The following is a 26,770-nucleotide window of genomic DNA, read 5'->3' as shown; positions in this document are numbered from 1 at the left end:
CTCTCTGACAGCTCTGTTCAAAAGGGGTTTGAGCTCTCGGTGGTGGTCCTGGTGGTGGAGATGTGTGTTCCAAAATCTCTGATTTTTCTGTACACAGAAATGTGTCCAGAATACATAGACTGAGGGTTTCAGTTTCAGGGGTCAGCTTTGAAACTGTGCACTCCCTGAAGTATTAAAAAAAAATAAATTAAGAATTCTATACAAATCTTGAACTGAAATTATTCAGAGTGAAAGGAAAGGCAGTTTTTATGTGCTCTTCTTACCATTCACTTACCCACCACATTTCTTGGTGAGGCTTTTCCTTTATGAACCTGACCTTTCTTTAGGACACAAGAAAGGAATATTTTTACTTTGAGGAACAGAGGCCTAGAAAACAACAACTTGAAAATATACTGTTAAAAAGTTTCACACTTTACAGGCATACCTTGCCTGGCAAATACAGAGCAGCACACTGTTTAACTATGAACGAAGAACTAGGAACTACCAAGTGTTGTTATTAAAGAAGGTGAAACATGCATTTTTCACAGTCCAAATGGAATTTACGTTATGTACTTGGCTTGTTTTCACACTGAATCCTTCCTCAGGCAGCATTTTTCAGGCAAGAACAGGAAATAGTTGAAAGGGGTGTGCTCTGCTGAAGCTAATAATTCTAGTAAAGTTCTTTGTATTTCTCATTTAATTTGAAATATTGCAAAATGGTGCAGGTCGCTGGATTTATGTTACATTCTTTGGGGTGTACAGAAGTGTCACCAGCATATATATAATTTGAGGACTGTGTAGGTGACTGGTTGTACCTCAGACTGTGCTTTTTTTTTTTGTCATTTTCATAACAGTAGGTGAAAAAAAAATTGCTGTACGTGAAGACAATTACAGGAGTATAATTATTCTGTGAGCTTTTGTTGTATCTATCACATTTAAAATATGTACATTTTGGAGGTGGGGAAAGGAAAACAGATCTTTTTAAGCAAACCAAAATATATGCTGTATAATAAACTTCTAAAAACATTAAAACTGATACAGCTGAATCTGAGTTAATAAGGAAAAAAAGCTTCCATTCACATAACTAATGGGAATTTGTTTCCCATTAGAGAAATCTTGTCTCTTCTGGTCACTGTGTGAGGTGTGACACATTTGCTTAGAATTTTTTACACGTTTATATCTCTGTGTCTACATATCTCGATGTGTAAAGGTTGGAAGAGATCAAACATAATACATGCAGAAAATAACAATTAGATCCCTCTTCCTCACAGATCTGATGTGCTAACACTAAGTGATACTGTGCTATTTAGTATCCTCCATTAATTGCTAAGGCTAAAGCACTAGGTGGTGGAGTATGTTAGGAAAACAGCATTTAATGAAGATTTGATTGTTATCACTAACATTAGAGCTTGGGCTAATGCTAATGAAATCTCACAAATGTTACAGCATCCCTGTTGAGTCTTATCTCCATTGTGGTTCTGCATTTGAATGCTTAACATAGCCTCAGGCAGGTCAGCCTTTTAAGGAGGATTGCCTTCACACTAAGAGGCTTTTCTTGCAAAAATTGTTCCATTAAGATTATGCATTACTTTTGACCTTTTTTGAGAGTGGATGTGGTGTGAATGTACTACATCTCCCATCTAAATTACTTTCTTTTCAAGCCACTTTGTTCCATGTCTGATGCCCTTTTTTTCTCCTCCTTTTCTTTTAGTGATACAAATGAGGTAGACATCCCTCCAAATACCCGAGTAGGAACAAAACGTTATATGCCTCCTGAGGTGCTGGATGAAAGCTTGAATAGAAATCACTTTCAGTCCTATATCATGGCTGATATGTACAGTTTTGGACTCATCCTCTGGGAGATAGCAAGGAGATGTGTTTCAGGAGGTAAAGAGCTGGGAGATCGGTTTTAATTGTGTCAGTGAACCTCAAATCTTCCATTACATCTTTTTCTCTGGGTTATTGTTTTTACAGTAATAAACAAATGTGGATAAAACATACAGGTAACTCTCTTAATATCTGTTATCTTGTTGAAACTTAAAATATGAGTCAGTGCTATTTCAACAGCAGAGATTTAGACTATATTTTAATGGCTTGTTTGAAGGCAGCAGATGCCTGCATTGAAGAAGAAGTATGGAACTCATTTGGGGGCCTTTTCCAAAGGCATCATGTTTCTGCTGGACTGGGTGTGGTAGCTAATTTAGTAGAAAGAAAATAGTGATTTATTTGTTTTGTTGGAGTTATATAAAAGGAGGAGAACAAACAATTTGGGGTTTACTGTGCTCCTATTTGAAATAAAGAATGTTTGCAAGACAAGTAGCAAAAAAACCAGAGGGAAGTGGTACTTATTACATCTCTGTCATACCAATGATGTCCATTTTAATTGCTTTCTGATATCAGGAGATGAAGTGTGAGGACAGCAAAGACAAAGCAATGCAGCCAGCTGCAGACTCAAGGCATAGATCCATCCTTGTACGCATAAGCTACGTGTGCTTTCTGCACATAGGGCTTAGCGTAGTGCAGAAATGATGGGTGTTATTACCTCTCCTTTGTCACTGAGAAAGTTAAATGCAGAGAAATGACTTGGCAGCAATTACATGCCAGTTTGGTGACAAGAGTAGAGCATGTCTCTCTTGGGTCTCCACTACCTTCACTATGCTTTATGAGTCTTTACGGCCTGCAATATTGTGCTGAGTGCTTACCCTACAGGAACTGAATGTCACTGATCAGCAGCATGATCCCTGTGTTTAAAACCTGGTGAAGTGTATTGCAGTGATGTGATGTTAAATCTGTAATACTTTTGTCATTGTTGCTGTGCACAAAGGATGGTACCTTTCTATGTTCTGAAAGGGCACAGAATGCCCTTTAATATATTCCAGGTCCTCTGATAAGAAAGAGACCTAACTCTGCCAAATTACTCTGATACAGAACCTATATTAATAGCTCTTTCTGTGAGAACCTCATGGAGATTGCTGGACTGAACAGCAGTGGTGGAAACTGTCTCATTTGGCAAGTAACTACACTTTTGGATTAAGATACCTGGCCAGTCTTTTCATGGCCGTGGTTACATTGGAACTTGACTGTGGAATAAACTCCTAGGGCAGGGAAATCCTTTTAAGGAGAAGTACATCTAACTGTTAAACGGTATGGCCAATCTGTTATAAAATGAGAGGGGAAGAGGGCAGTGGAAGTTGTTTTCTGCAAGTGACGGGCAACTAATTGATTCTTTCAGGAATAGTAGAGGAATATCAGCTTCCATATCATGACCTTGTGCCCAGCGACCCCTCGTATGAGGACATGCGGGAGATTGTGTGCATCAAGAGACTACGCCCCTCATTTCCCAACAGATGGAGCAGTGATGAGGTATTGTCCCTCTTAATATGCAGTCTGTGTTTTTGATCAGAGCGAGTGAGTGAGACTGACCCAATTCTGCATCATTTTGAGGGAGGAGGACATTTACCACTGGTGATAGCAGCAGTCACAGTGTAACAGGGCTTGGGCAGGAGCAGGACCTTCTCAGAGAGCCCCACTGAAGGTTTCAGAGCCCCACGGGCCATAGCCTATCGTATTTGCAAGCAGGTTCCTCAAGTGCTGTCTACTAGATTCCACAGTGATAGCAGGCTGTGGTCAGACCTTCGTAGTCTCTCTGCTTGCTTCTTGCATTCATTTTGCTCTCTGCTCCTGGCATTAAAGGCATCAATTCAGTGGCTAGCCAAAACTTTCTCTTTTGTAAGAGAAATTATTTTGTGTAATGAAGTGGCAACATACTTGGTATACTAGCAGCCTCTTCAGTGTGTACTGCTGTTTGGGCTGTAATTCCAACCTTCTTCCTTTATTTTATTTTTTTAAGAAGGAAATGTCTTTTGTCTCTTTGAAATCAAATGAGCATACAGCTTTTCTGTGATCACAGGGGAGCAGGCTTGGAAACATAATTTTACTGTGATTTTGTGCTAACATGAGCACAAGATATTACATTTCACTTATGGTATTGATGGCCAATAGCACTGACTACAGTAGCTGGGCTGCACTGAGGGGCACCAGTTGCTCACCCTTCTACATCTTACAGAAAAAAGTGCTCATATACCTATTTGCATTTTAGCAAAGAGGACTACAGAAGTGGCCTTTCAAAGGAGATGTAGTAGGCAGAAAATGCTTTCCATTGTAAAATCAGGAGGTGAAAGGGGTGGGGGAGTATCTGAACTCTCCCTTCTCAGCATCTGTAACAAAGCAAAGGTGTGCTTGTGGGATCAGAGATGAACAGTTGAGGTACCACAGGCAAACCTGCCAATGGCTCTTTGAGATGCTGTGGAGGGGGCATCATTAAACATGTTAATTGGTATAGTTTAATGCTGTAAAGTTTTCTACAGTCACAAAAGACAGCTGCTGTTTGGAAAGAGCAGCATGTAGATGAATATTCTGCAGGTAGATTTAGGGGGCGTGAGATGTAGGCAATTTGGGAATGGGAGGCAAAAATGAAGCAACCTCTCTTGGTGGCTTGAGGGTTTGTGGAACAGCCAGTGTGGGAAGATCTAACCAAAACTCACCTGCCTCATCCTCTCCCTAGCCCAATCCCTTTGAGTCTTCAGACTGGGATTGTAAACACTGGAGGAAGCTCTGTTAGTAGCAGTCCTGGGAAGGGCTTTTGTGGGGTGGCATGCAGTATGTGTTTGGTCTGTCACCACACATATTGAGGACTGGGGAGGCTTGTTGTTCTTGATTAATTGGTTAGTGTCCTCGGTAATCCCTCTTCAGGCATTCCAGCAATAGGAGGTAAATTTGTTATTGCACAGTGCTTGTGTATTACCAAAAATGCATTTATAAAAATCTACAGTAATCTGAAATGTGTTCAGCTAGTCTGGGCACTGCTGGTGGTGTTTATGTGTAATGCCTTTCAGGCTCTGCACTGCTTCTGAGCCAGAAGTCTCATGAAAACCGAGAGCAAGTTGGATGAGATGGAAAACTTCTCTTTTCCTATTGTAGCAAGCAAGTACTTCAGGTAGCATAAATCCATAGGCTTGTGGGGTCATCACGTGGCTGCAGTGGCTTATGTGGTGCGTTATGTTTGGAAGAAGGTGGTAGAGGCAGAACAGGAGCGTGTGCTGCTTTTCCAGGATGTCAAAGGCAATGCTGAGATGCTGTCAGCGAGGGAGTTGTTGCTGGGAGTCAGAGGAGGATCTGGCTATGTTTCAGAAGTGAGCAAGGGATGGAGTAGGACAGTGTAGAGCTGAGCTGGGTGCTTGTAGGGGACTTCACAGTACAGATGGCTGGGCAGGAGCTGTAGTTGCATGCTTCATGCTTGTGCTGGTCTGAACCCAGAGATTGATTGCTGGCTGAGGAAAACAAATTCCACTAAATTTGTGCAGCAAAGGGCTCACTGTACAGAGCCACACTTGTGCAGATCAGACTGCATGGGTTTGGGAAAGGGGAAATAAGAAAAGGGCTTTTATGGAGTGTACAACCAAGTCTAGACTATAGCTTGTCAAAAATTATAAGAGCAATTTTCATATTTGGAGAACTCTCCTTAATATACAGAAAACAAAAGCTTTTGGAAGGCACCATCAGCCAGCATGTTGTATTTTTTTCATCTGCCCTTAGAAAAGACCTTTTCCCTTCAGCTTTTCAGCATTTCCAACAACTGCAATCTCCTCTTCCACTGATCCAGATGGGACTTTCTCTCCTGCTTCTCTCCACAGTGCTTGCGGCAGATGGGGAAGCTGATGATGGAGTGCTGGGCTCACAACCCTGCCTCCCGGCTCACAGCCCTGCGGGTCAAGAAAACACTTGCCAAAATGTCAGAGTCGCAGGACATTAAGCTTTGACTCTGCCAGAGGCAGCTCTTGTGGAGGCCCATGGAAACGGACTTTCTTGTGCAGGCAGAAGTCCTGAAGAGGTATCGAAAGTCTTCACTAATAAGTACCTTGAACAGAATCATGCTTAAGAGCAGCTGTAAGTTTTGAAGAGACTATCCTTTGCAAAAATCACCCGAATTTTGACATGTGAGATCGAAAGAGGCTTGTCTGCCCTTGTTTACATGGGGAAATACAGTTTTAGTAACTGGTTTAAGATTATGCATGTTGCTTTCCATGAAAGCCACTTATTATTTTATTATTATTATTGTTATTATTATTATTTTGATTGTTTAAAAAAGATACTGCTTTAAATTTTATGAAAATAAAACTTTTGGTTAGAAGTAAAAAAGATGTATATTGTTACATTAAAAAAATTTGGAGGGAACTGCTGAAAATGAAAGCAAACCAACTGTTTCATTTATGAAAAGATTATTGCACTCCAGCAATTAAAAAAAAAAAAAAAGGTGAGTGAGTCTGTGTAGCTCAGAGGAGCTGTAATGGAGACTGTCTTAAAAGCCACCTATTTGTAGAGATAACTTTCCATAACCTTTCATGTGCAAGTAGTTCTCACAGTACAGAGATGGAGCCCAGTTACATCCTTGCCATGATTGGTGTGGGGTGGCCTATGCCAGGGAAGGTCATCCTTCATTTAAGGTAATTGGGAGCTATATGAATATGGTTAGTGTGACTTGTTTGAAGAAGCTCTTTGTGTTTCCAGGAAATCTGATGGGGATAGTGCCATGATGATAAACAAGTGCCCCTTTTCTTGGCTTTTCTTTTTTTTCTTTCTTTTCCCCCACTGCAAAAAAACCTTTGCGTGTGAGTGGAAATGAAGTACATATTTGGATCTGCTGGTGAATTTGAAACTGCTGTGACACACATAAACAACTGCTGGGTAAGAGGAAGTTCCCTGTGAGAAGGAATTATTAACTTGCTCTTTCATTTGTGTAAAAGTGAGGGACCCATCTACAACCACAGTGGAGGAAAAAATATAATCTGTATTCCTTTTTTTAAGGGAAAGTTAAAAAACTCAAAAATGCCCATCTCTGGGGTGGTAATAATTTTTCTTTAAGTGTAAGGATACCTGGTGCCTCATGGTCATAAGAAATGACAGGGAAGGAGCATGAGACTTATGCGGGTGGTGAGAGCTGGGCACCGCGGGCGCAGTGGGCACCTGCCTCCAGCACTTCTTCTGCTGTAGTGAGAGACACCTAACAATTTGGCTCAAGCTTCATCTGCATTACTATTTTGGGTGGCCTTCCAGCAGCCTCCATACCTCTGGCAGCCACCGTGCAGTAGTGACAGGCTTGGCTGCCAAGCTGGGGCTGCGTTAGTTCCCAAGAGGAAGCAAGAGAAGCTTTTAGGGGAGAAGAGCAATGGGAAATGTAATTACTGCCTTTCCTTGTTCCTCCTTCCTGAGGTTGCAGCAGTTGCTGCAATGCTAATACTACACAAAGGGAAATGAGAGGTGAAATATTCCCTGTGAAGTGTTTTCTTTGGAAAGGTTCTGTTCTTCATCAGATTATTAAAGCTGAGCTATGTGGGAGTTACTGGTTTACCCTTTTTTACCCTTATTTTATTTTTTAAAATTTTCTTGCCCACCTATGTCCTGTTTCACTAGATGGTGTTCAGCTTAATATTGAAATAAGTCCTTACAAATGCTGCTTTGATTATGCTAAGCCTATTTCAGAACTGAAATAATTGCCATGCTGGATTTAGCCTCAGCACTTCTGTAATGCTTCTTTTTTTTCCCTTTTTGGACAAAACTGATTTATTTGTGGTAGGTAGGTATATAATTGGGGTTTAGTTTCACAGCTCCCTAAAGGTATTTCTAGCTGGAAAAATTAACATTTTATACTTTCAAGCTAACAGAGAAAATGCGCAGGTTCAAGAAAACCAGCAAGACCTCCATGATTATAGGTGTCAAAAGGCTTAATCAGAGGATTTTTGTTAATTAGAGCGCTTCTTCTGCAGTGCAGTTTCCCTGCGTAAAACTGCCAAGCAATGCAATACAAAAAGAAAATCTCTGAGAGTTAAATAGTACACCAAATCCTGACCCCAAGAGAGGTGATGATGGTTTTCCTGTCCTTAAAAAATAGCATGCTTCTGAAGCTGAGAGTAGAGTTTGCTCCACTCCTTGGCTGCCTTGGCTTCGAGATTTGTGGTCCAAAATGAGGACAGCCCAGCCTCTCTTCACCTTTTTTTGTCTTAGCAAATGGAGCCATGGGGTTTCTAGTTTCACTCCTTTTCATAAACACCAGCACAGCTCTGTATAACCAAGGTTTCTCAGCTCGGAAGAAGCGGATGGGACCGCTGACTTTGGCAGCAGCTGGGACTAGGCTCAGTCGATCGCTGAGCCTGGTCCCTGCAGGTCCCAGGTAAGCAGTCACACAGCAGGGATGCCTATTACCTCCTGTGTTTAGGTGTGTTTCACCTCTACCTTCCTGAAACAGATTTTTTTTTTTTTTTATAATTATCATGGCTCTCCTGAGAAATGTTTCGGAGGGTGCTTTGCCCGCTGGCAGACATGAGGCATGCCCATGCCCCGGCACCTGCCCTCAGTGTGTTGCAAGAGAAAGGGCCAGTCGCTGGTTTTCTGAGCAATTTTTGCTTTTTTTTTTTGGTCCAAGAGAAAAGGATCTAAGATACTGGTTGATAGGTTACATAAAGTGTGTATGTTAAATGTTCCAAGTTTATGTGTTTTATATATATATATATATGTAAAAATATATATATATATTCAGTTGCAAGTCTGGAATAGCTCCAGTATTGTGGATTAAGAGTAAACTATTATGGATCATAAAGCACTAAATAAAGCATAATATTTATTTATGAAAATGCATAAATGAAAAATCACTACAACAGTGCTATATAGGAAAATAAATATATATATATATATATATATATATGAGGAGACACACACTGAGAAAGCAAACAGTCTGCAGTTGTATAACTAGTGCCTGCCTATTTTCTATCAAGACTCAAAAGGCCAGATTTTGCCCTCAAATCTCCTACCCACTGTAATAGATGGTATTGTAAAGGGCTATTTCTAAGGCCAGGAAACAGCCTAAGGCAAGTGTGGAGGTTGTTTGTTCTAGCACTGTGACATTCGAGTTACGGCCTGCATGGCTGACTTTCTGTAACACTCAATGTGTCATTATTATGCTTTCAGCATGTACAGAGACTACAGGTTATATGTTTATTTTGCCAGGTGTGGCCTTTTAATGTCAATTCCAGATTTGGGTGGTTTCACAGTGCGCATTGGTGAGGGCTTGGAAGTCAGTGGTGAAGATAATTGTGACTTCAGTGCCCACAGGTCTAGAAATCCACTTTTCAAATGTAAATCACTGAAGGAAGTTTAGTTTAGTTTCTGACTGGCATAGGTAAGATGGCATAGGTAAGTGGGAGAAGAAATTAAAAAAAGGAAGAGAGATGCCATCTAGCAACTGCTATCCTTTCTCTAGCACAAAGTTATTTCTATTAAAGAAAAGGTTGACAATGTAAAGACTAAGAAACTAATATGTGTTCTTTTTTGAGAACCAGTGCCTTATTAAACCTGTAAATACTGTAATTAGAAAACTTGGGGAACAAACTGTGTTACGTTGTATTTGTTCAAATTGTATATGGTTGTTTTAACATTCCCCCCAAATAAAATTGTTTCCATCTCCCCATGACAGAGATTGCTTTTACTTCTATTTCCTTTTCATGTGCTTGAAAAGCACTATCTTTGGGTTTCATATCCCTGGCTAAATTATTTTGACTGTGCTTCATTTTATTTATTTTATTTTTATAAGATTTTTCCTCTGAGCAAACAAGTAAACAGCAATAAGTTGCATATGTTTCCACTGGCATAAAAAAGCATCACTCCTTTCACAACTCACTGAAGAGAAAAATAGTAATTAAAATAGTGTTATCACTAATAGAGCAGTCACTCGCATTTTGAGGCTGATTATGTAAATCTATAGAAATTTGGCATTTGCATAATATTTTATTGAGATCCCCCTTCATTCTGCCACATATTTATGAATTTTGACTACTATTTTTAATAGCACAAGCACAGGAGGTCATTTGTGCACAGGCTGAAGATAGAATTCTCAGCTCCATGCTTCAGGTGAGAAAGTTCCAACCTACATACACAGCATCAGCCGAAACATGGCATTGCTTAATACTGAGAGACATTGGATCATGTATACCACTACATGTAGGGAGATATTTGTATGTAGTCGTACTTACAGCTGGAGCATCTTCTCATTCTGCGGTGCTGTGTTGCAGATTCAGCTCAGTGTTTCTTAGTTTAATTGCCTTGCTGGTTATTTTCAGAGAAGTATGTAAACAGCAATTGGCCCTTAGTTGCCACCTTCATGCAGCCCCTGCAGCCCTCCTGCTTTGCCCCACACCATCTGTGATCAGTGGCAGAGCATTGCAATTATTCTTCAGCAACATTTCTGCATTCCCTTGACCTGGCCAAATCCAGGTGGGGAAAGCCCTGTGCTTGCTGCAGTTGTCCCTGGCATGTTACTGTATCCCATATTTTGAGGTCTGTTTCTGCTTGCTTTGGCTGCATGGTGCTGAAGGCAATGTGTTGCTCCAGCACAGCCTGTTTGGGCTGCCCCTTCTCCAACATGCTGCTGAGATCAGTGTTTCTGCAGCTGCTTTCTTCCTCCCATCCTGCTTGCTTTGTCCTGGCCTAACTTTCTAAGTATGGCTTTTTGGGGCAGTCTTAGGCTCTGTTGTCATTTTCTTTCTTCTCCACCTTGCTAGGTGCTATTTAGCCTTGGACTTAGGTAGCTACTAGTGTATCGTCTGCAACTGCAAGCAATGTTGGGACTATTTCCCTTCCATTCAAGGTTGGCAGTCATGCTACTGTCCCCTGCCAAAATTGGAGCTCTGCTTCCTTGTCAAACACACTGAACCGTGCCTCTCCTGGGAAGGAGAGTTGCAGTCCCACCTTCAAAGGTAGCAACACCAGAGCAGACTCTTCCAGGAGTCTCAAGAAGAACAGCTACTTGTCAGGTACCTGAAGGATAAGTCCCTGAAAATGAGGAGGGAACTGCTGGGGCAATGCAAAGACTGCACGCTATGGGAGACACCAATCCTTAGGGGTGTCAGAAACCAAAGGAAATTCGGCAATACACATGGACAGGGTGGGAATGGTGGGATGGACAAAGAAGAACTTGTCTCCTGTGAAGGCTGAGTATGTAAAGGGAAAGACAGACAGACACCAAGAAATCTAAAAGCAGCAACTGTCCAACATGGGCACAGTTTTGCAGAAACCAGCCCTGTCTGCAGCTCAGCTCTCTTTAGCTGCTGGACCACGTTGTAGCCAAAGTTGTGTCTTTTGTCCCTTGGGATACAGATCCTCCCCTCACATCATAGCTTCAAGCTTCATATATAATCTAACTATTCCTACAACAGAGAAAATAATCATAAAATAATAATAAAAAACCAAATCATTTTCCCTCCATGTTCCCAAAGGCCTGGTGGCTTTTGGATGGAGTAAACCTGTCACTGGTGCTTGGTCACAGCTCTGTGCCATGCTCGACGTACAATGAGCAATGTGCAGTATTTCATATGGTGTCAGGTCTTGGCTCGGTGACCTGCCAGTCCCCAGCTCTGTCCCCAGTAGCTGCAAGGGACAACTGCATGAGCTGGTACCGTGAGGCTGCATGTCGTCCTGTGAAGAATTGCTGCCTGTTGAGAGCCAATAAGTTACAGGAGCCAGGAGGCAGAGATTGCATGGGAGATGGAGGAGCCTTGTGTTAGTGATACACTTTGTTAAGAAGCATTAGCTGTCCTGTGCTCAGGGAGAACAGCCCGAGCAGTTGTCTTCTGCCTGCCACATAGCTCACGTTAAACATTGCAACAGGAGGAATACAGAATAAAACTACCTTACACCTCGGGAATAGCTTGCTGTAATCCAGGCATGCCAGGGATGGGTTTTTAAAGGTCTGCGCTTTTCCAGCTGGGCTGCAGGGTCTCACAAACCTGGCAAATGCATTTGTCTGCAAGTTCTTGGCTTTTGGGCTGCGTGCTGTTTGGCTTCATATGCTATTGGAGTGCTTCAGCTTGGACTTAACCTTGGCTTGCTGCTTGCAGGGAGAGCTACCGAGTGAGCACATTTCTCTGGCGCACTGTGAGGCTGGCGTGTGAGGGGACAAGGGCTGAGTGTTGCTCAGCATGGCAACACTCCGAGGGTCAGCAGGCAACCCTGCACCCCCAGGGGATGGGGTGGGACAAGATGGGATGGGATAATGCTGCCTCTGGCAGTGCCCAGGCTCCTGTATCACCTCCATAATGGGCAGGGTGGGCTCCTCAGCCTGGGGCTGACCTGCAGGTAAGGGACTGGTGGTAAGAGATGCCCGTTTCCCCACTGTCACCCCACACCCTAGCTGAGAGAAGCAGCATGCAGCTGTGCTGGGGAATTGCCTCTTGCACTCCCAGAAATTTTATACTGACCCCAATAGGTCTAACAAGGCCAGGGAGAAACAACTACCATCTCTGACAATGGGGAGCGGGTGCAAGAAGAGTGAACATCGCTGTTTGGGCATTGTATCCACCTGGCTCAAGGTAAATAACATAAGCAGGTATTGCTGGACAAAATAACCTTGTCCAAGTGGCATTTATTTTACTTCTTAGGCAAAGGATGCGTTTTCTTACCTGTTGCTTTTCTCCACCTTTGGCCACGAAATGCAAACCCCAGGAAAACTGTCCAGGATGAGCTCCCCTCTAGCAGCTGAGGTAAAACAGCATGAGGAAGCATGAGGATTTATGAAGTGCAGTGAAACAGCCTGCACAGGCATGTGGATTTCATGAAGGATATCTTCTGAAGGAGAGTGCATCAGAAGGAGTTCTTATGTGCAGTAACATTTCTTTTGAGGAGATTTTTTTTTTTTTAAAGAAACTAAATAAAAGACTCCACTTTCCATCCAAGCTTCCAGGAACTAAACAATTGAACACAAGGTAGTGGTGCATTTTTTTTCCAGTTGCTTATAAATATAATTTATTACCTGTTTAAAAATTCTTTCTTACACTTTGTACATGTCAGGCTGACAGAATAAATGCAGGCATTTACAAACAGAGGGAAGGAGAAAAAGGGAGGGGGGTAAGAGGCACACTCAGAACTAGTAAACCACACCTCCACTGTACAGCAATACAAATAATGCAATGGCTAGCACTTCTCCTGTAGTAAGTCAGTCTTTAGAAAAGGAATTGCATAGAAGATACAGCAATAGGGAAATCAAAACCAAAATAGTTCTCCAGATCTGAATAGCAAAGAAAACAAATCCCATGAACCCTGGTAGAGCTGTGACATGGGAAGAGGAGGGAGAAATGCGATACACCTGGGTTGCACAGGTGTTTCATTTCCTATGGGCCCTCCTTCTTTGCTTTGGAAAGGTACTGAAGATACCATCTTAACTTTTTTTTTTCACTCTTCAACAATAACAAACAGAATATGTTTTAGCAAATAAAGTCTACCATGCAGATATGTGAAAAGAGTAATGCCGGCTAATACCACAACTTCTGTCTCAGCTGTGTTACACACCCTACTTCAAAGTAGGTTATTGGCTCTCAGCTCAGGTGTTTTTGCAAGGTACCTTGGAAGGTCTATGGGAGAAGAGTGTTTTGCCTCTCCTCCTTAATTTTGTTTACTTTCCAGGTTGATTTTGCTTTTTATTTGTATTGTGCAAGCTCCCAAATTTACTGACAAGTGGTAGCAAGAGCCAGCTGGCAGCAGCCAAAGAAGCTCTGAGGGCTGTGCAAGCTTTTCTCATCTAGGGGCTATTGTCCCATCAGCTGCAAGCTGGCAGCTGGAGACCAGAGTGCCAGTGCTCGAAGAGCTACCTCGTAGCTGTGGGAGGGCCCTGCCTGATTACATCCTGCTTCCTCACAGGCATCCAGAAGGTACTCACATGCCATGACATGGGATGCTTTCAGAGAAGAAGGCAGGCTTTGTAAGCAGTTGAGGAGACCAAACTAGTACTAAATACATTTAACTAGCACCACAGAAAAAGTGAAATACCTATTTAGGATAGAGGTTTGTGGGAGCACTGGATTATCACTGCTTTTTTGTACAGGGAGAGTTTATCAAAGGACTTTCAGATAAAGGGATTTTCAGATTTCAGGGAGCAGTGTCAAGCTTAAAGGACAAGTAAGTAAATAAACTAAATGCTCCTATTCAAGCAAGGAGCTTGACCTACCAAACTTGAGGGCTCATTTCCGTGGCTTTGGTTCAAGTCCAATTCCAGTTACTTGCCAGTTTTTACTGTGTTGGCTTTTGATATACTGCCTATTTGACCTTGCAGTGATGATACAGCACTGAATTTTAACCTTCCCCTTCCCAAGCAAAAATTGGTAATAAGAGGATGCCCATAACTAACATCAGAGCTAAAAGCCTCCAGCAGTAGTCCTTTGTTTTCTCCCCTTTGTCTGTATGTGTATATACACACACACACACACACACTCTTCACATTTCTGTTAAATTCCCACTTCAGAGGATGTCTGAGATACATGCTCCAGCATTTAAAAATCTGTAGTGCAGCTCATTTTCTGAACTCAAGGTTTCACATGCAAGCTAGGAATGGATTGCGGTGGTTACCCCAAAGCCAGTAACTCATTGGAGTCCCTGTGGGAGAAGGGCTGAAGGTTTGGTTTCCATTCACAAACCACTCACATCTTTGTACTGCCTGGTATTAAGCAAGCCAGCCTGCAAACATTAAGTTACTTCATGGCCAGATGAGGCCAGAGTAATACCTGAAAAGACTTCTGAACACTTAGTAAGATAGTTTACAGTAAAGTGTCATAGACATGAGATTAAAAAAACCAAACAAACACAAAATCAAGCAAACCTCAACAGTATCATTGTGTATAAAAATAACCTCAGAGCTGTGGTAACTACTTGGCTAGAGCATACAATGGTCTAAGGGCCCTCCCACCCCTCCCTTTCCCATACCCCCATCCCCAGAAGAAGAAAAGGAGAACAAAAAAGAAACTATTGTAGGTAGCAATACAAGACATTAGGACACTGTCCACAATGACGGGCTTACAGCATGTAAATACATTTATTCTATATGTAAGCAACAGAAATAGGAAGAAACCCAAGGAAAAGACATGTTTTGCTCTGTGGGTATTGCAGACTCCAACATGTCTCTCATGAGTGTCTGCATTTCTGCCAGCGAGATGGAAAAAAGTCTCGGTCTCCCATGGAAGCAAATATTGGGAGACCCTCACTGCTGCAAAATTTTCAAGATTCAGTAAAACAGCATTTAGGTCTTACACTGTTTAGCGAGATACAGCGGATCCAAATGCCATCAGAAATTTTGGAAAAAAAACCAACCGAACCCCAAAGTTACCCTATACACTGACAGTCACCTTTACAAGAACACAACACAAGAAGAACTGAAGAAAAAAATCAGATGAAAAGGACTGCCTCCGATAAATGGTTCTTACTCGGAAATTAAAGGTTTTCCTCGAAGTCAGTAGATATTTTATATATATTTATATAATATATATACTATTTATAGCGCTAGCAATCAACATGTAATGAAGAGATGGCGTGGAGAGCAGCAAGACTGCTCGGGTACAGAGCCAAGGGTGAACAACTAAAACAATAAGCATTTTAAAAAATAGCAATAACTGGAGGATAAGAAGCCTGCAGCCTTTTTTTTTTTTTTCTTCTTTTAAAGCAGATGTGCTTACCTGACATAAAATGTTACAACAACTTTTAAGAGTCTGTTCTGTCTGCCAAATGTCTTTGTCAGAGCCACCCCACAGGAAAGCCTTTTCCCACGCGAAGTTGCTCGCCGTGGTGGCAGCAGCACACTGGAGCCACTGCTCAGCCCCACAAGATGGCACTGTGTCCATGCAATCCAAGTGGAGGGACTGCTGCTGGTTTTTCTCCCACGAAAAATAATACCCTGAGCGGATCTGGCTGCTCTTGCTTCCCACCCTCCCTCCTTGGGGCAGCAGGATTGGAATGCTAACTGGTGAATACCACTAGCCTCTGCCAGAGCCCTCTCCCACAATGCACACCTGGCCACTGCTGTACCCCCAGAAAAAAAGAAAAAGCTGGGCAAAATTAATGCAGGGAAGTGTGAGGTGAAGTGGGAGCTGCTTTGGCAGCAGTGGTAAAGAATGAGTGTGGAGCTGCTGGGATGAGCTGTGACTCTATGGAGGAACCTTCTCCCTGCCCTGTCAGGGCCAGGGCAGCTGACACAGTGCCACACTGGGATCCTGCAAAGGCTTATGGAGCAGGTGCTGAAGAAACCATCCAGCTCATGATTGCAGCAGGTGACAGAAGGTTTCTGAGCAGCCAGGGTGGAAGAAGAGCAGCTCCACCACCCAGTGATGGTGATGCTCCTGCCCTAGTCATGTTCAGTGATGAACGGTTATGTTCCTGACCACCTCTGTGGATGCTCCTCTTAATCAGTGTGTATTTTTCCTCACAATAAATCCCCTTTACTGTGATGCTGGGAAAGGAAAATGCCCCAGAATACTTTAAGAAAGTTGTTCATCTGTTCTTCTTGCAGAAGGTGTGAGAATGTAGGTCAGAGAGCTGGCAAAAGGAGCATCCACTCATAGCAATACAGATAACTATGAGACACTTTCTGGGTGTCACTGGTATGACCCCAGTGAGAAGGGTGCACATGCTGCCCACCTGGCAAAAGCTGAGAGCTGGGGAGTACCAGTGAGCCTGCGGATCAGCCAACACAGACCGAGCTGAAGATGGGAAAGGGTCAAAGGACAGTTCAACTCATGCACCCACCTTGGATGCAGAGTCATGAAGGAAGGACACATGGGAAAGGTGAAGAAGCACAAACTAAGAAAAAAAAGCTGAGACCTATTTTAGTGCTCCAAGGTGAGTAAAAAGTGTGGAGAAAGGGCAGAGCTGAAAGCCCCAGTACAAGCCTCTTGAAGTTAAAAGCAAAATTTACATTAGCATTGCAATGGGCTGCATCAGATGCCCAAGGTGAAAAAGAAGATGGTTGGCTGTTGAAAGGATGTCCATATCATCTCCACATTAAGAGAAGGTGGGGCTTACACAGGCTAAACACACACAGATGTTGAAAGTTACAATGTATATCCTCTGGTCTCCAGTTTTCACTGAAATGCTGGTTGGAAAACTGCCAAGTTACCTCTTACAAGGAAGGGAACTTTTTGTGCTTACTGCCCAGCGGTCAATCAAAACCCCACTGGTTTTGATTGACCTTATTTACTGGTCAGGGAGCTGAGAAACAAAAGGTGCCAAGCCTACAGAAATGTCAAATGGAAAAAAAGGTCAGATTAAATTTTCTTTTCATTTTGACCAATGACATTTTCAAAGTTACCTTCAAAAGCGCAATATGGAAAGCCTTGGGGAAAACAAAACCAAGACCACAAAAGAGAACAAGCCAACTCCAGTCATGGGAAGCATACGGAGTGGGAATACGTATGTGGACGGGGCATGCATGTGTGCACAAAAGCAATAACCAGGGCCTGGCTGGAAACCTGGAGCGGGTGGGCTGCGGAAGAAAGGCTTTTTGTGTGAGAAGTAGAGGACAGACAAGTCTGGCAGTAAAACTACAGCAATCCTATTCACTGTCATGTATCAAAGAGTCAGTCTTTTCACTGAGCAGAACACAAAATACGTTTGCAGTGACGACCATTTTTGGTTTGCTCCTTCTGCAGAATTCAAACTTTACCTGTTTGTGGTGGCCTAGAGGGACAAACATCTCCTGGTCAGCCAGTGAGAACCTGCAGCTCCCTGACTAGGCAGCGGTGGTGGCAGGAGCACAGTGAAGGCAGCAAACTGCAGCCCACGGGATTTCAACTTCACTGCTCCATTGCCCTACACAGACCCACATGACACAGGCTGCAGCAAAGCCTGGGAGTATCCGTGGAGATCACCAAGTGCATCTCACACACAGATGGCCTAGCAGAGGGTTGGACTGTCAGTAACCCCAACCATGGCAAACATTACTGAAGATGGTGGGTTTCAGTAAAAGTGAGTACCTGCAGCTCTGTGGGGAAGAAACAGGAGTTGCTGGCTCTTAGACCGCTACACAACAAAGCAAACAATATGAAGACCCACCTTGGATGCGCAAATCAGGTGGCCAACGTCAGTGCCTCCACATGCTTGCACCTGTGGTCTTGAACCAGTGGTCCATGTGTATTTGGACTGGGAGGCTGCCTCTGGTTCATAGCCACCTTGGGACAAGACTGCTTCTTGGAGCAACCTAAAAGCACCAGGGTGGTGTAAAACATCCCAGGGAGGGGTGTTGGGTCAGATACTTGGTGAGTGCAGATCAGTGACTTCAGCAGAGTGTCACCAGTTTATACTGCCTTTGCGTCTAGCATGATGCACAGCAATGCTAACACAAGGTGAGCAACCTGTGTGGGCTGGCAGAGGACTTTGGAGGAGGAGTATGATAGCTGACAAAGGGAAGGGCAGATGGCATATAGAAGGACATGTCTTAGAAGACCTTCAGGAAAGGGACAACAGGTTCCATAAAATCAGAAATTATTCATTCTGTTGCTGACAAAATTAGAAATAAAGTAATAATGGTAATAATAATAGTAATTATAATCCTTGCACTAGATACTAATCAGTAAAAAAATTATCATAGTAACTTTTCTCTTTTATTTTTTTCTGCGTTTCTATCCCCCTCCCTCCCAACCACTCTGAATTGCATATCTGGCCCCCTCATATAGCAAAGGGGTGGAAAGGGTGTGAATTGAAAACTAACTCAGATCCTGCATTCCCCACCATCTTATAGCTGTTCTCCACACAGGCTCAGTGGGGCTGCCTCGGGAAAGGAAGGGAACATTACCTGTGTTCCTGCTTATCAGCCAGAGTACCTGCTTTCCAGATGCACACCTCTCAAACCCTGATTTTCTTTTTCTTTTTTTTTTTTCTTACAAGTAGGTCTAGGAAACAGAACGATGACAGGAGGATCATTGCAAGACAACCAATGTGCAGAATTGTAGCCAAAATCTGAATTCACCAGAAACCAATAATAGCCACAACCACCTGTCCATAGCCTTGTCTAGAATGGCTTTAAACAAAAAATATAAAGAGCCATGGACAGTCTCCTTACCCCTGTCCAGAATTTGATGTAAACAACATCCATAGAAAGTGGGATTGTTAAGAAAGTTTATCCATATATCTGGATAGCAATAAAAAGCGTTTCCTAGGAAACTGTAAAATCCTGTACCAAGCAGCGTACAGCCAAGCCGAGAGGAACATTATGTTGATTTATATTTTCAAGGTACAACTTTGCATGATTTCTTTTTGATCCTGTGATAATGTACAAGGAGAACATGTGTGAAGGTCAGGGCTGGTTTTTTTGTTTATTTGCTTCCTTGCTTTCTTCTCTGAAATGTCTCTTGTGTAACTCATTGGTCTGGGTTTTCATTTCAATTCTCGTTTGCAATAACAGGGCATTACTGCTCTCTGCGTCTGTCCTTCCTGTTCACGCCAAGGCTGCATTAGTAATTTCCTTCTGCTGCCAAAGAAACAACTGTTTCATGTCTTCCCATTTCTTCAAGAACTGCTGCCAGCATGCTCAGGTTGCCATCAGGGAAATTCTGGGCTTCCCAGAGATCCAGGATCACCCCAGTGGGACTTGATTTCGTAGCAAAATAATTTAAGTACCTGCAATGAGCCAAAAGGAAACTCATTTCTTTGAGCTGCATGAAAACTACCTGAATTCATATGATTTCAACCCATCCCCACTTCTGGTGCTGTCAAAGTGTCAATCCCCTGTGCAGTCAGTCTGATCAGCCTGTACACCTGCTCTCACTCACCTAGAGGGACATCCAACAAGACCCTTCTGCACATACCTCCCTGGGCACTTCACTGTCCAACCACACATAAGCAGCCCCTGCTCACCTGTCCAGTTTCAGCTTGTGGGCCAGCATCCTCCAGTCGTGGCCTCTGGTCTGAGGTGCATCCAGGCTGCTGCACAGCTTTTGCCTTATCGGGAGGGGGATGCTGAAAGCGCTGGGCCCTACTATGGTGGTGATGGTGCCTGCTGAGTCCATGAGAGGATAATCGATGCCAGTAGGTTCCTGAGATTGGAAAGACAGGGAAAAAGCTCAAACAACCCATCAGTTTTGTTACTGAGTGCAGAGACAATTGTAGAACTGTATCCTCTGAGATGCAGTGCTTTTTACTTGTAGCCCTCTGCCAATCAAGTGTTTAGGTTAGTCAGCTGGAAAAGAGAAATATTTACAATCAACTTTGGGTAGACAAAAGATTTTTTTTTCTCCTTTTTGTTTTTGTGGGTGAAGATCACTATGGCTGGACAAAATTGAGACCAGCTTAATTAACCGCTTACTAGGAATAATGAAAGATCATTATTTCAACACATTTCAGAGCAAATTGCTATTACTAGAACAGAATTGGGCTGACAAAAACCGCCTTCCCAGCATCTCTCCAAGCCCCCCATGCCCCACCAAGCCAGCACCAGGCTCACACGCTGACATCCTCCTGGCAGACCCATGCTTCTCTGAAGCCTCTGATGCTGTGCAGACCACAGACAGACAGACAGTTAATATCGCCCCAGGCACCAGCTGATCCCTCATTTTTATGCAGCTTCAACTCTGTGCTGGAAATAGATGGAGCTGGAAGAGATGTGCTCAGGAGGGGGCAGTCATTGTCCCCCCTCCCCAAGGCCAGCGCTGTGCTCAAAGGCAGTATGGCAGCAAGTGTTTCAAAGGAAAAGTCACCTCCAAAGCCAGCTTGTCCCCTGCAGGTATGGTGTTGGTTCTCTCTGATGTGATCCTCCCAGCTGGGAGGCTCCCCATGACACCACTGTTAACATGGCTCTGCTGGGAATAACAGCAGGTGGCTCTCCTGGGCAAGGATTTTGTCTTTTCCTTGGCCTGGAAGGATTTAGCATCCACAGGCTTGGTAGTTGATAGGACAATGGTAGCTGGCCAATTTAGATGGTTGGTGTCCTCCAGGGTGGCTGAAAGCCCCACCAGACCTCATTGATGCTGACTGGCTGCCCAGCTGTGCAGTGGGAATGCTGCTCACATGTGCAGCACTTCCCACCTCCAGTGGAAAAATCAGCAAGCATGGCTGGTTCTGCCTTCACGCTTCTTAATCTATTTCTCAATTTGGTCTCCTTTTCTGGCAGAAATGAGGGAGAGATCCAGATCACAGCCCCAGGCAGCCAGAAACAGTTCTGCTAAAGACTTGTCATTAAATGTCAATTTGTTTTCACCTCTGTGAGCTGTCTTGTTGCTTGGTGTCAAACTGGCTGTTGAGAACGCCCTGTAATATCTAAAACTGTCTTAAAACCAGGTAACTCCTGATTTAAGCTGCCATTGCAAACTCCCCAAGGAGTTTGTTGGAGATGCTCACAGTCATGTGCAGTCCTCAATTTCCCAACTCCAAATGTATTCAAAGATGGAAAGTGGAGAGCCAGTATCCATGAGCAATGAACAAAATTAAATCTTTTGCCTCCATTCTTTTATCTACACCAATTAATTATCTTAACTCTACAAATATGATATTTTTTTCCTTTTTTTTTTTTAATAGAAAAGGCATTTTAGGCAGTGAAATTTCTAACCAAGGAATTAACTGTAATGTCCTCAGTTAACATTGCAAATGTGACATTGTGACATCTGTACTTGGGTTTCAAGGCCCTGCACCACAGACTGTCTGCCTCAACCCCAATGCTTCAAGCAATGAGTTATTGCCCAACTGTCTGGCAGCAGGAGCTGTCCAGGAGCAGGCAAAATTATGACACTGCTGCTGCCTGCAGGCTCACCTGCACTGGGAGGTAGGAAGCAGCAGTAGGGTGCTGATTGGGGCATTGCAGAGAGATAACCTTTTCTTTATATTCTGGGCCAAAGGACACAAGCGCTGCTCTGGCTCCAAAGCTGGCCTGCAGCCTCAGGTGTTTCAGGATTGCTACAGAAGGAACCCAGGTATCCATGGCATTGCGCCGTGGCACTTTTGTGTGATTATCAACACCAGGAGATAAAAAGAGGGCTTCAGAAACAAATGGTGGGGGACCTTTATTGCAGTCTTCCTCCTGCTTTTCAAATGTGCATGTTTTGGCACTCATTACATTTGTATTTTTGAAGTCCCAGGGGCAGACGCTGTAAAAGCCAGTATAAAATGGTTTAATCTGGAGAAGTCTTACATCCTTTACAGGGGACTAAAAAGAAAGCCCATAAAGGGAGGATGCAGGAAACTGTGTTACTATATTTTTACTGCAGGGTGACAGAGGCAGAAAGGCAGATCCAGCAATAAAGAAAGATGCCAGCACACTCCTGCAATCCTTAACCACTAGCTGGATACCACTAGCCTAACCTCAGAAGAAAATGTGAGGTGCCACAGCTAAGGTTTCCTGAAGCCTGGTCTGATGTCTTTACCACACTTCTAGAGACATAATCATCCGTTTCCAAGTTCCAGGTGACTTCTCATCAAATCTCTGAGATTTTGGATTTTTTCCTATTTGACCCTCTATGCCAGCTCTTGGCAGCCCAAGGTCCTCCTGCCCCGTGCTTGGGCTTGGGAACATCACAAGGTGTAAACAACAAGGAGCAATTTTGCAGGAGGCAGCCTTGAAAGCAGTGGTATTATTCACTCCCTCTATTCATCCTTGATGGATAGGATCACAGCACAAGACAAGAATATTACCCTGTTCCCTCTGAATCTATTACCAGGCTATATTACACACAACCAGCTGAAGATGATTATAGTGTATACTTGCATTTCATTAAAGTTACTTTCAGTTCTTTCTCTTCTCTGTGAGGTTAAATTAGTGATTACCTCAATGCAGCACTTATTACAATAATTGTTTAAGATGCTTGTTTTACCATCTGTCCTTAATGCTGTGTAGTCCCCAGATGAATCTGTAACTGTACACCCACTAACCAAGCAGATGTTACGGGTAATAGCACACAACATTAGGGCCCTATAGCACAAGTAACTTTTGTCTCTGGTCTCACAGCCCTTCCAGAAGTCAGCCAGCAGTAATTGCTGCCTGAGAGTCTGCTCCTCGTAGCTGCCAAGGGTACCAGGAATAAAACCCACCAGCATATTCACTGAAGTCAATGCCACTTCACATTTGAATGTGTTACTTGGTCTCTGTCCCAAACTTGACTGCCCCAAGGAGCAAAAGTTCTCCAGGTTCTATATAGCACTGGCAAAGATGTTGCCAAATTTATGATAAAATTTCTACTGGAAAATATCAGCCATCAAAAGAAAACTTGCCTAAAAATAATAGTCAGGATCTGTAGCACTAGAAAAATACGAGGAGAGAAGTTTACTGCAACTAGACCATTTGATATTCCCTATTGCACTGCAGCTATTATGTGGGATCAGAGGGGAGTAGCTCATGAAACGTGTGGCACTGAAATTTTCCTATTCTCTTTTCTCCTTCTCCAGGAACATCAGGCATGATGGGTCTCATGGACTGATAGGAAACAGGACCAAGCAGTGCTTCATGAGATGCATTAGGAAGTGGTAGGAAAAGAGCTCCTCCACATAGACATAGAAAGGTAGCACTAGCAGGGAGACCAAGGCTGCTCTCCTCACTCCCTTGAAGGAGCGATTCTTCCTTCCAGAAGAGAGAAACTAAGGGAAAACGCAAGAGGAGATACAAAGCAATGATTTAATCCATTCTTTATGTCTATCTCAGCAGTCAGGAGGAAAATGGGAATCACTAAACAGGTAGCAATGGGAGGAAAGGTCATTTACCTCTGAAACAGAGCAGTTGAGCTGGAAGATCTGTCCTTCGCCTTCAACCTGCCGCACACAGAGTTTGCACACCAGCTCCAGGGTATTCAGACTGAACCTTTCCAGTGTGAAGGTGCAGTGCAGGTTTCTCTGACATCCACTCCAGATGTGGTAAAAGGGTATCTCCTGCAGGAGGAAAGCAAAAAAGTATAGGCAGGGAGGGATTTGAGACCAAGGCATGGATACTATGTGACCAGAGACTGTGGGCTCCATGCTACTGTGAATGCAAATGGTCCAGGGGAAGAATTGTCCATGGGAATATAGCCTGGCACCTGGTGTTTTTCAAACACACCTGTGCATGACAGTATTTCTGTAATCCTCACTGCTAGGATCCAATGTGAACGTTTTGTGTTGCTCACCTGGTATTTAGCCAGCAGTTTGCTCTTCCAGAGAGAGTGGGCAATATCATGAATGGACAGACGGAGATTGTGAGTGCTTCCCTTAAAATGCAAAGCTTTGGGCTCCTCCAAAAGCTGCCCACCCATCTGCCGCTCAAGCTGCAGGACCTCCTGCAGTATTGGGATAAAAAGAAAAGAGTGGTCAGGTTTCATCAAGACAGAACAATGGTCTTCTGAGTCCTCAAGACTGTCTGTTGTAGATGCTGTAACTTGTGTAATATAGATAAAAAAATACACAGGCATTGTGTTTCCCTGCGAACTGGAACTGCACCAGTGGATCTGAGTATAAGCCACTCACCCTCTTCATACAGCAGCAGCCCAGCAGAGATGCAGGCACCTCTCCTTTGGGAGGTGCAGTGTTATTTTGCATGTCCTTAATCAGAAGCTTAATTGCATGCTATTATATGGAATGCAAAGACTTTGCACACAGTCACTGTTTGAGTACAGAAATAGATCAGTCTTCTCCATTGCTCATCAAACTGGACATCTAATGGTAGCTTTGCTATTTTGTTTTTGGAAACTCTTATTGGTGTAGGTCCTGCTGATATGGGACCTGTGCATACCACTGGTCTTTCACCTTGTGGCCTCCTGATGAAATGCTCTATGACAGAGTGGTACAGGAGATAACAGATGCCTGTGCTGAGACTATCAAAGGGGGTGGTATGAAAACAATGCAAGACACTGTGATCGAGCATTTTGTACATATGAATATGAATGTGTTGGTTCAGGGTTACTGCAATATTGATCACGTAATTAAAAGCTAGTGAGCCAAGAGTCTGGTCATTTTCTGAAGCTAAAAATAAATATAAGCCTTTAATTAATAAAACCACAGTGGAATATTGCCTACAAACAGCCTAATTGTAGACCACATGGGAGAAGCAAGTACAAAGGCACCTACATGGGCCCTGTTAGAAACCAACACAGCCCATCTTGGTCATATTTAATTAAAAGAGCCATCCAACCAACAAGTCTCATGTGGCCAAAGACAATCACACACAGAGTGAGAATGCTCAAGGAATACGTGGGCACACAAAACAAGGATACTACCCCAGGACGAATAAAAGAGTGTCCATTTTAGCTAAGCTACTCCTGACCACATTCAGGGAGCTAGTTAGCATATAAGAAAAGCCCCCATCCCAGCATATGGCAGATCCCGAAGCTAAAACAATGTCCTTTTATTGGCCGTTAGAGGAAAAGAAACAAAATCAGGATACCTTTGAGATTACGGTTATGCCAATGAATCAGTTCCAGCTTTTTTCCAGTGCCACCTAATTACTTCGTCAAGATGTCTAAAGAGCAATCGATAGCAATTATCTGATTACTATAGATCTTCATTATGTCCAAATTACCTCCCTGGAAGGGCCAGAAGATGACTTGTGAGCTAATTGCAGATGCCACTTCTCAGGCATGTGGGGTATAGGTATTGAGAAACTGCTCCTGCCCATGCTGCAGCAGCTCTGGGAGCTGCACTACTGTGGGGAAAAACACTGCAGTGTGATGCTGCACCATCCACTCACCAGATCTGGGTGTCTAGTTTCAATATCCCACTTTTGCTGGGACCCTTTTGATGACCCTTGGTCACTGCAGACCTTCTACATGCTTTTACTGGAGGATGCTGAGCAGCCTGTGCTTCTCCCATGCCCCTTAGCTAGTTAATTCAGAATTTATATGGCTGGTTCCTGCCATACGGCATTTTATTTAGAGCAATGCTTATCCTGCTGGCTGACACCTCTATGTTCTCCTGAGCTAAAACCTGAGCTGCATGTTCCTTGCCCCATGCTGAGGTGGTTGCAGCCACTCTGCCCCTTGCCTCACACCACCGCTGTGAGGCAGGACTTATGCCCTTACACCCTTCATAGGAGAGGGTGCTGTGTAAGGCATCGTTCCATCATCAGTGTAACCAGAACAGCCACAACCTGGGCCTACTCATTAATGGGGCACAGGCAAGCAGTGGTGTTCAGTCTAAGCTGCTGCCTTCCTTCAATAAGAGGAAATGTGCATGAAATAACTGAGAGAAGATCACAAGCCTGTTGTGCCCCTTTTTGTGTGGTTTTTTTGAAGACAGTTACTGTGCAGCATGAGGCAGGTTGGGGGATTCCACTCTGCTACTGCCTGAAGTCATTTGTTTGCCCTTAGTGTGGGAGGCATCTGTTTTCATGTGCCTGTAAGGCTCAGTCCCTGCCACACTGCCACACACAGGTCACATACCCCAATCTCAGAGCCACACATGAATAAACAGAATAAAGTAGCTGGATTTCTTTATAGTTATGAAATTATTACCTTTTTTTTCATTTATTTGTTTTAGCAGATTAGCTTGGGCACCTCCCTCAAAGTGCAAAAATAAGCCTTAAAAAACAGAGGCCAGTGTTCGAGGTCACAGCTCCCCTTACCCTTGCCCAAAAAGCATTTTTGTGAGCATCTCATCTGGGTGGTTTGGGACCTGAGGGGCAGAGGGTGCTGCATGTGTGATCAGCGCTGAGCCCACACTGCTTTGCAGCCCCCAGGAACCTCACTAAGTTGCTCCCACAATAACTGAGTCCTTATTGATGAGAAGTCATTACACTTTCCTACTGTACTGCAGATGCTGGCAGTTCAGCAGCAAGTGCTTACTCTGCATGATGAGAGGGAAACTTCTGCTGGATAAACACTGCACTGTGTTTTATACTGCAAATACTTGTCTTCCTTTGGTGGCTGTTAAGACACATTCAGCATATGGCACACTCATTCCTAGTTGTAAATAATAACAGAATGCATTTGGTTGTCTATTAAAATACACATAATTCCCTACAAAGGCCCTTCCAAACCTCAGA

General features: G+C 43.5%; 2 protein-coding genes and 1 long non-coding RNA gene across 9 annotated transcripts in view; 2 read left to right on the top strand and 1 right to left on the bottom strand.

Annotated features, from left to right (window-relative positions):
* The window catches only part of BMPR1B (bone morphogenetic protein receptor type 1B), a 242,618-nt gene extending 232,982 nt beyond the window's left edge, over positions 1-9,636 (top strand). For all 6 annotated transcript variants that reach the window (XM_051789776.1, XM_051789775.1, XM_051789778.1 and 3 more), the window contains 3 exons: positions 1,691-1,866; positions 3,212-3,342; positions 5,673-9,636. In XM_051789776.1, coding sequence (XP_051645736.1) covers positions 1,691-1,866; positions 3,212-3,342; positions 5,673-5,798 — 433 coding nt within the window. In that variant the 3' untranslated portion in view covers positions 5,799-9,636. The remainder of the gene's footprint in view (positions 1-1,690; positions 1,867-3,211; positions 3,343-5,672) is intronic.
* Positions 9,637-12,041: 2,405 nt separating this feature from the next.
* Positions 12,042-12,631, top strand: LOC127472118 (uncharacterized). Its single transcript, XR_007904877.1, has 3 exons — positions 12,042-12,162; positions 12,293-12,395; positions 12,529-12,631. It is a non-coding gene; the product is annotated as an uncharacterized LOC127472118 (long non-coding RNA).
* A 192-nt stretch (positions 12,632-12,823) lies between these two features.
* The window catches only part of UNC5C (unc-5 netrin receptor C), a 257,215-nt gene continuing 243,268 nt past the window's right edge, over positions 12,824-26,770 (bottom strand). For both annotated transcript variants that reach the window (XM_051789747.1, XM_051789749.1), the window contains 4 exons: positions 23,922-24,071; positions 23,524-23,688; positions 19,696-19,874; positions 12,824-19,458 (listed from right to left, as the gene is read on the bottom strand). In XM_051789747.1, the coding sequence (XP_051645707.1) occupies positions 19,293-19,458; positions 19,696-19,874; positions 23,524-23,688; positions 23,922-24,071 (660 nt within the window). In that variant the 3' untranslated portion in view covers positions 12,824-19,292. The remainder of the gene's footprint in view (positions 19,459-19,695; positions 19,875-23,523; positions 23,689-23,921; positions 24,072-26,770) is intronic.

This window comes from Manacus candei, unplaced genomic scaffold (genome assembly GCF_025592945.1).
Source record: "Manacus candei isolate 608988 ecotype Guabito, Panama unplaced genomic scaffold, ASM2559294v1 h1tg000028l, whole genome shotgun sequence".
NCBI lineage: Eukaryota > Metazoa > Chordata > Aves > Passeriformes > Pipridae > Manacus > Manacus candei.
The sequence above is the reverse complement of the archived record's forward strand: the minus strand, read 5'-3'. Positions and strand labels throughout refer to the sequence as shown.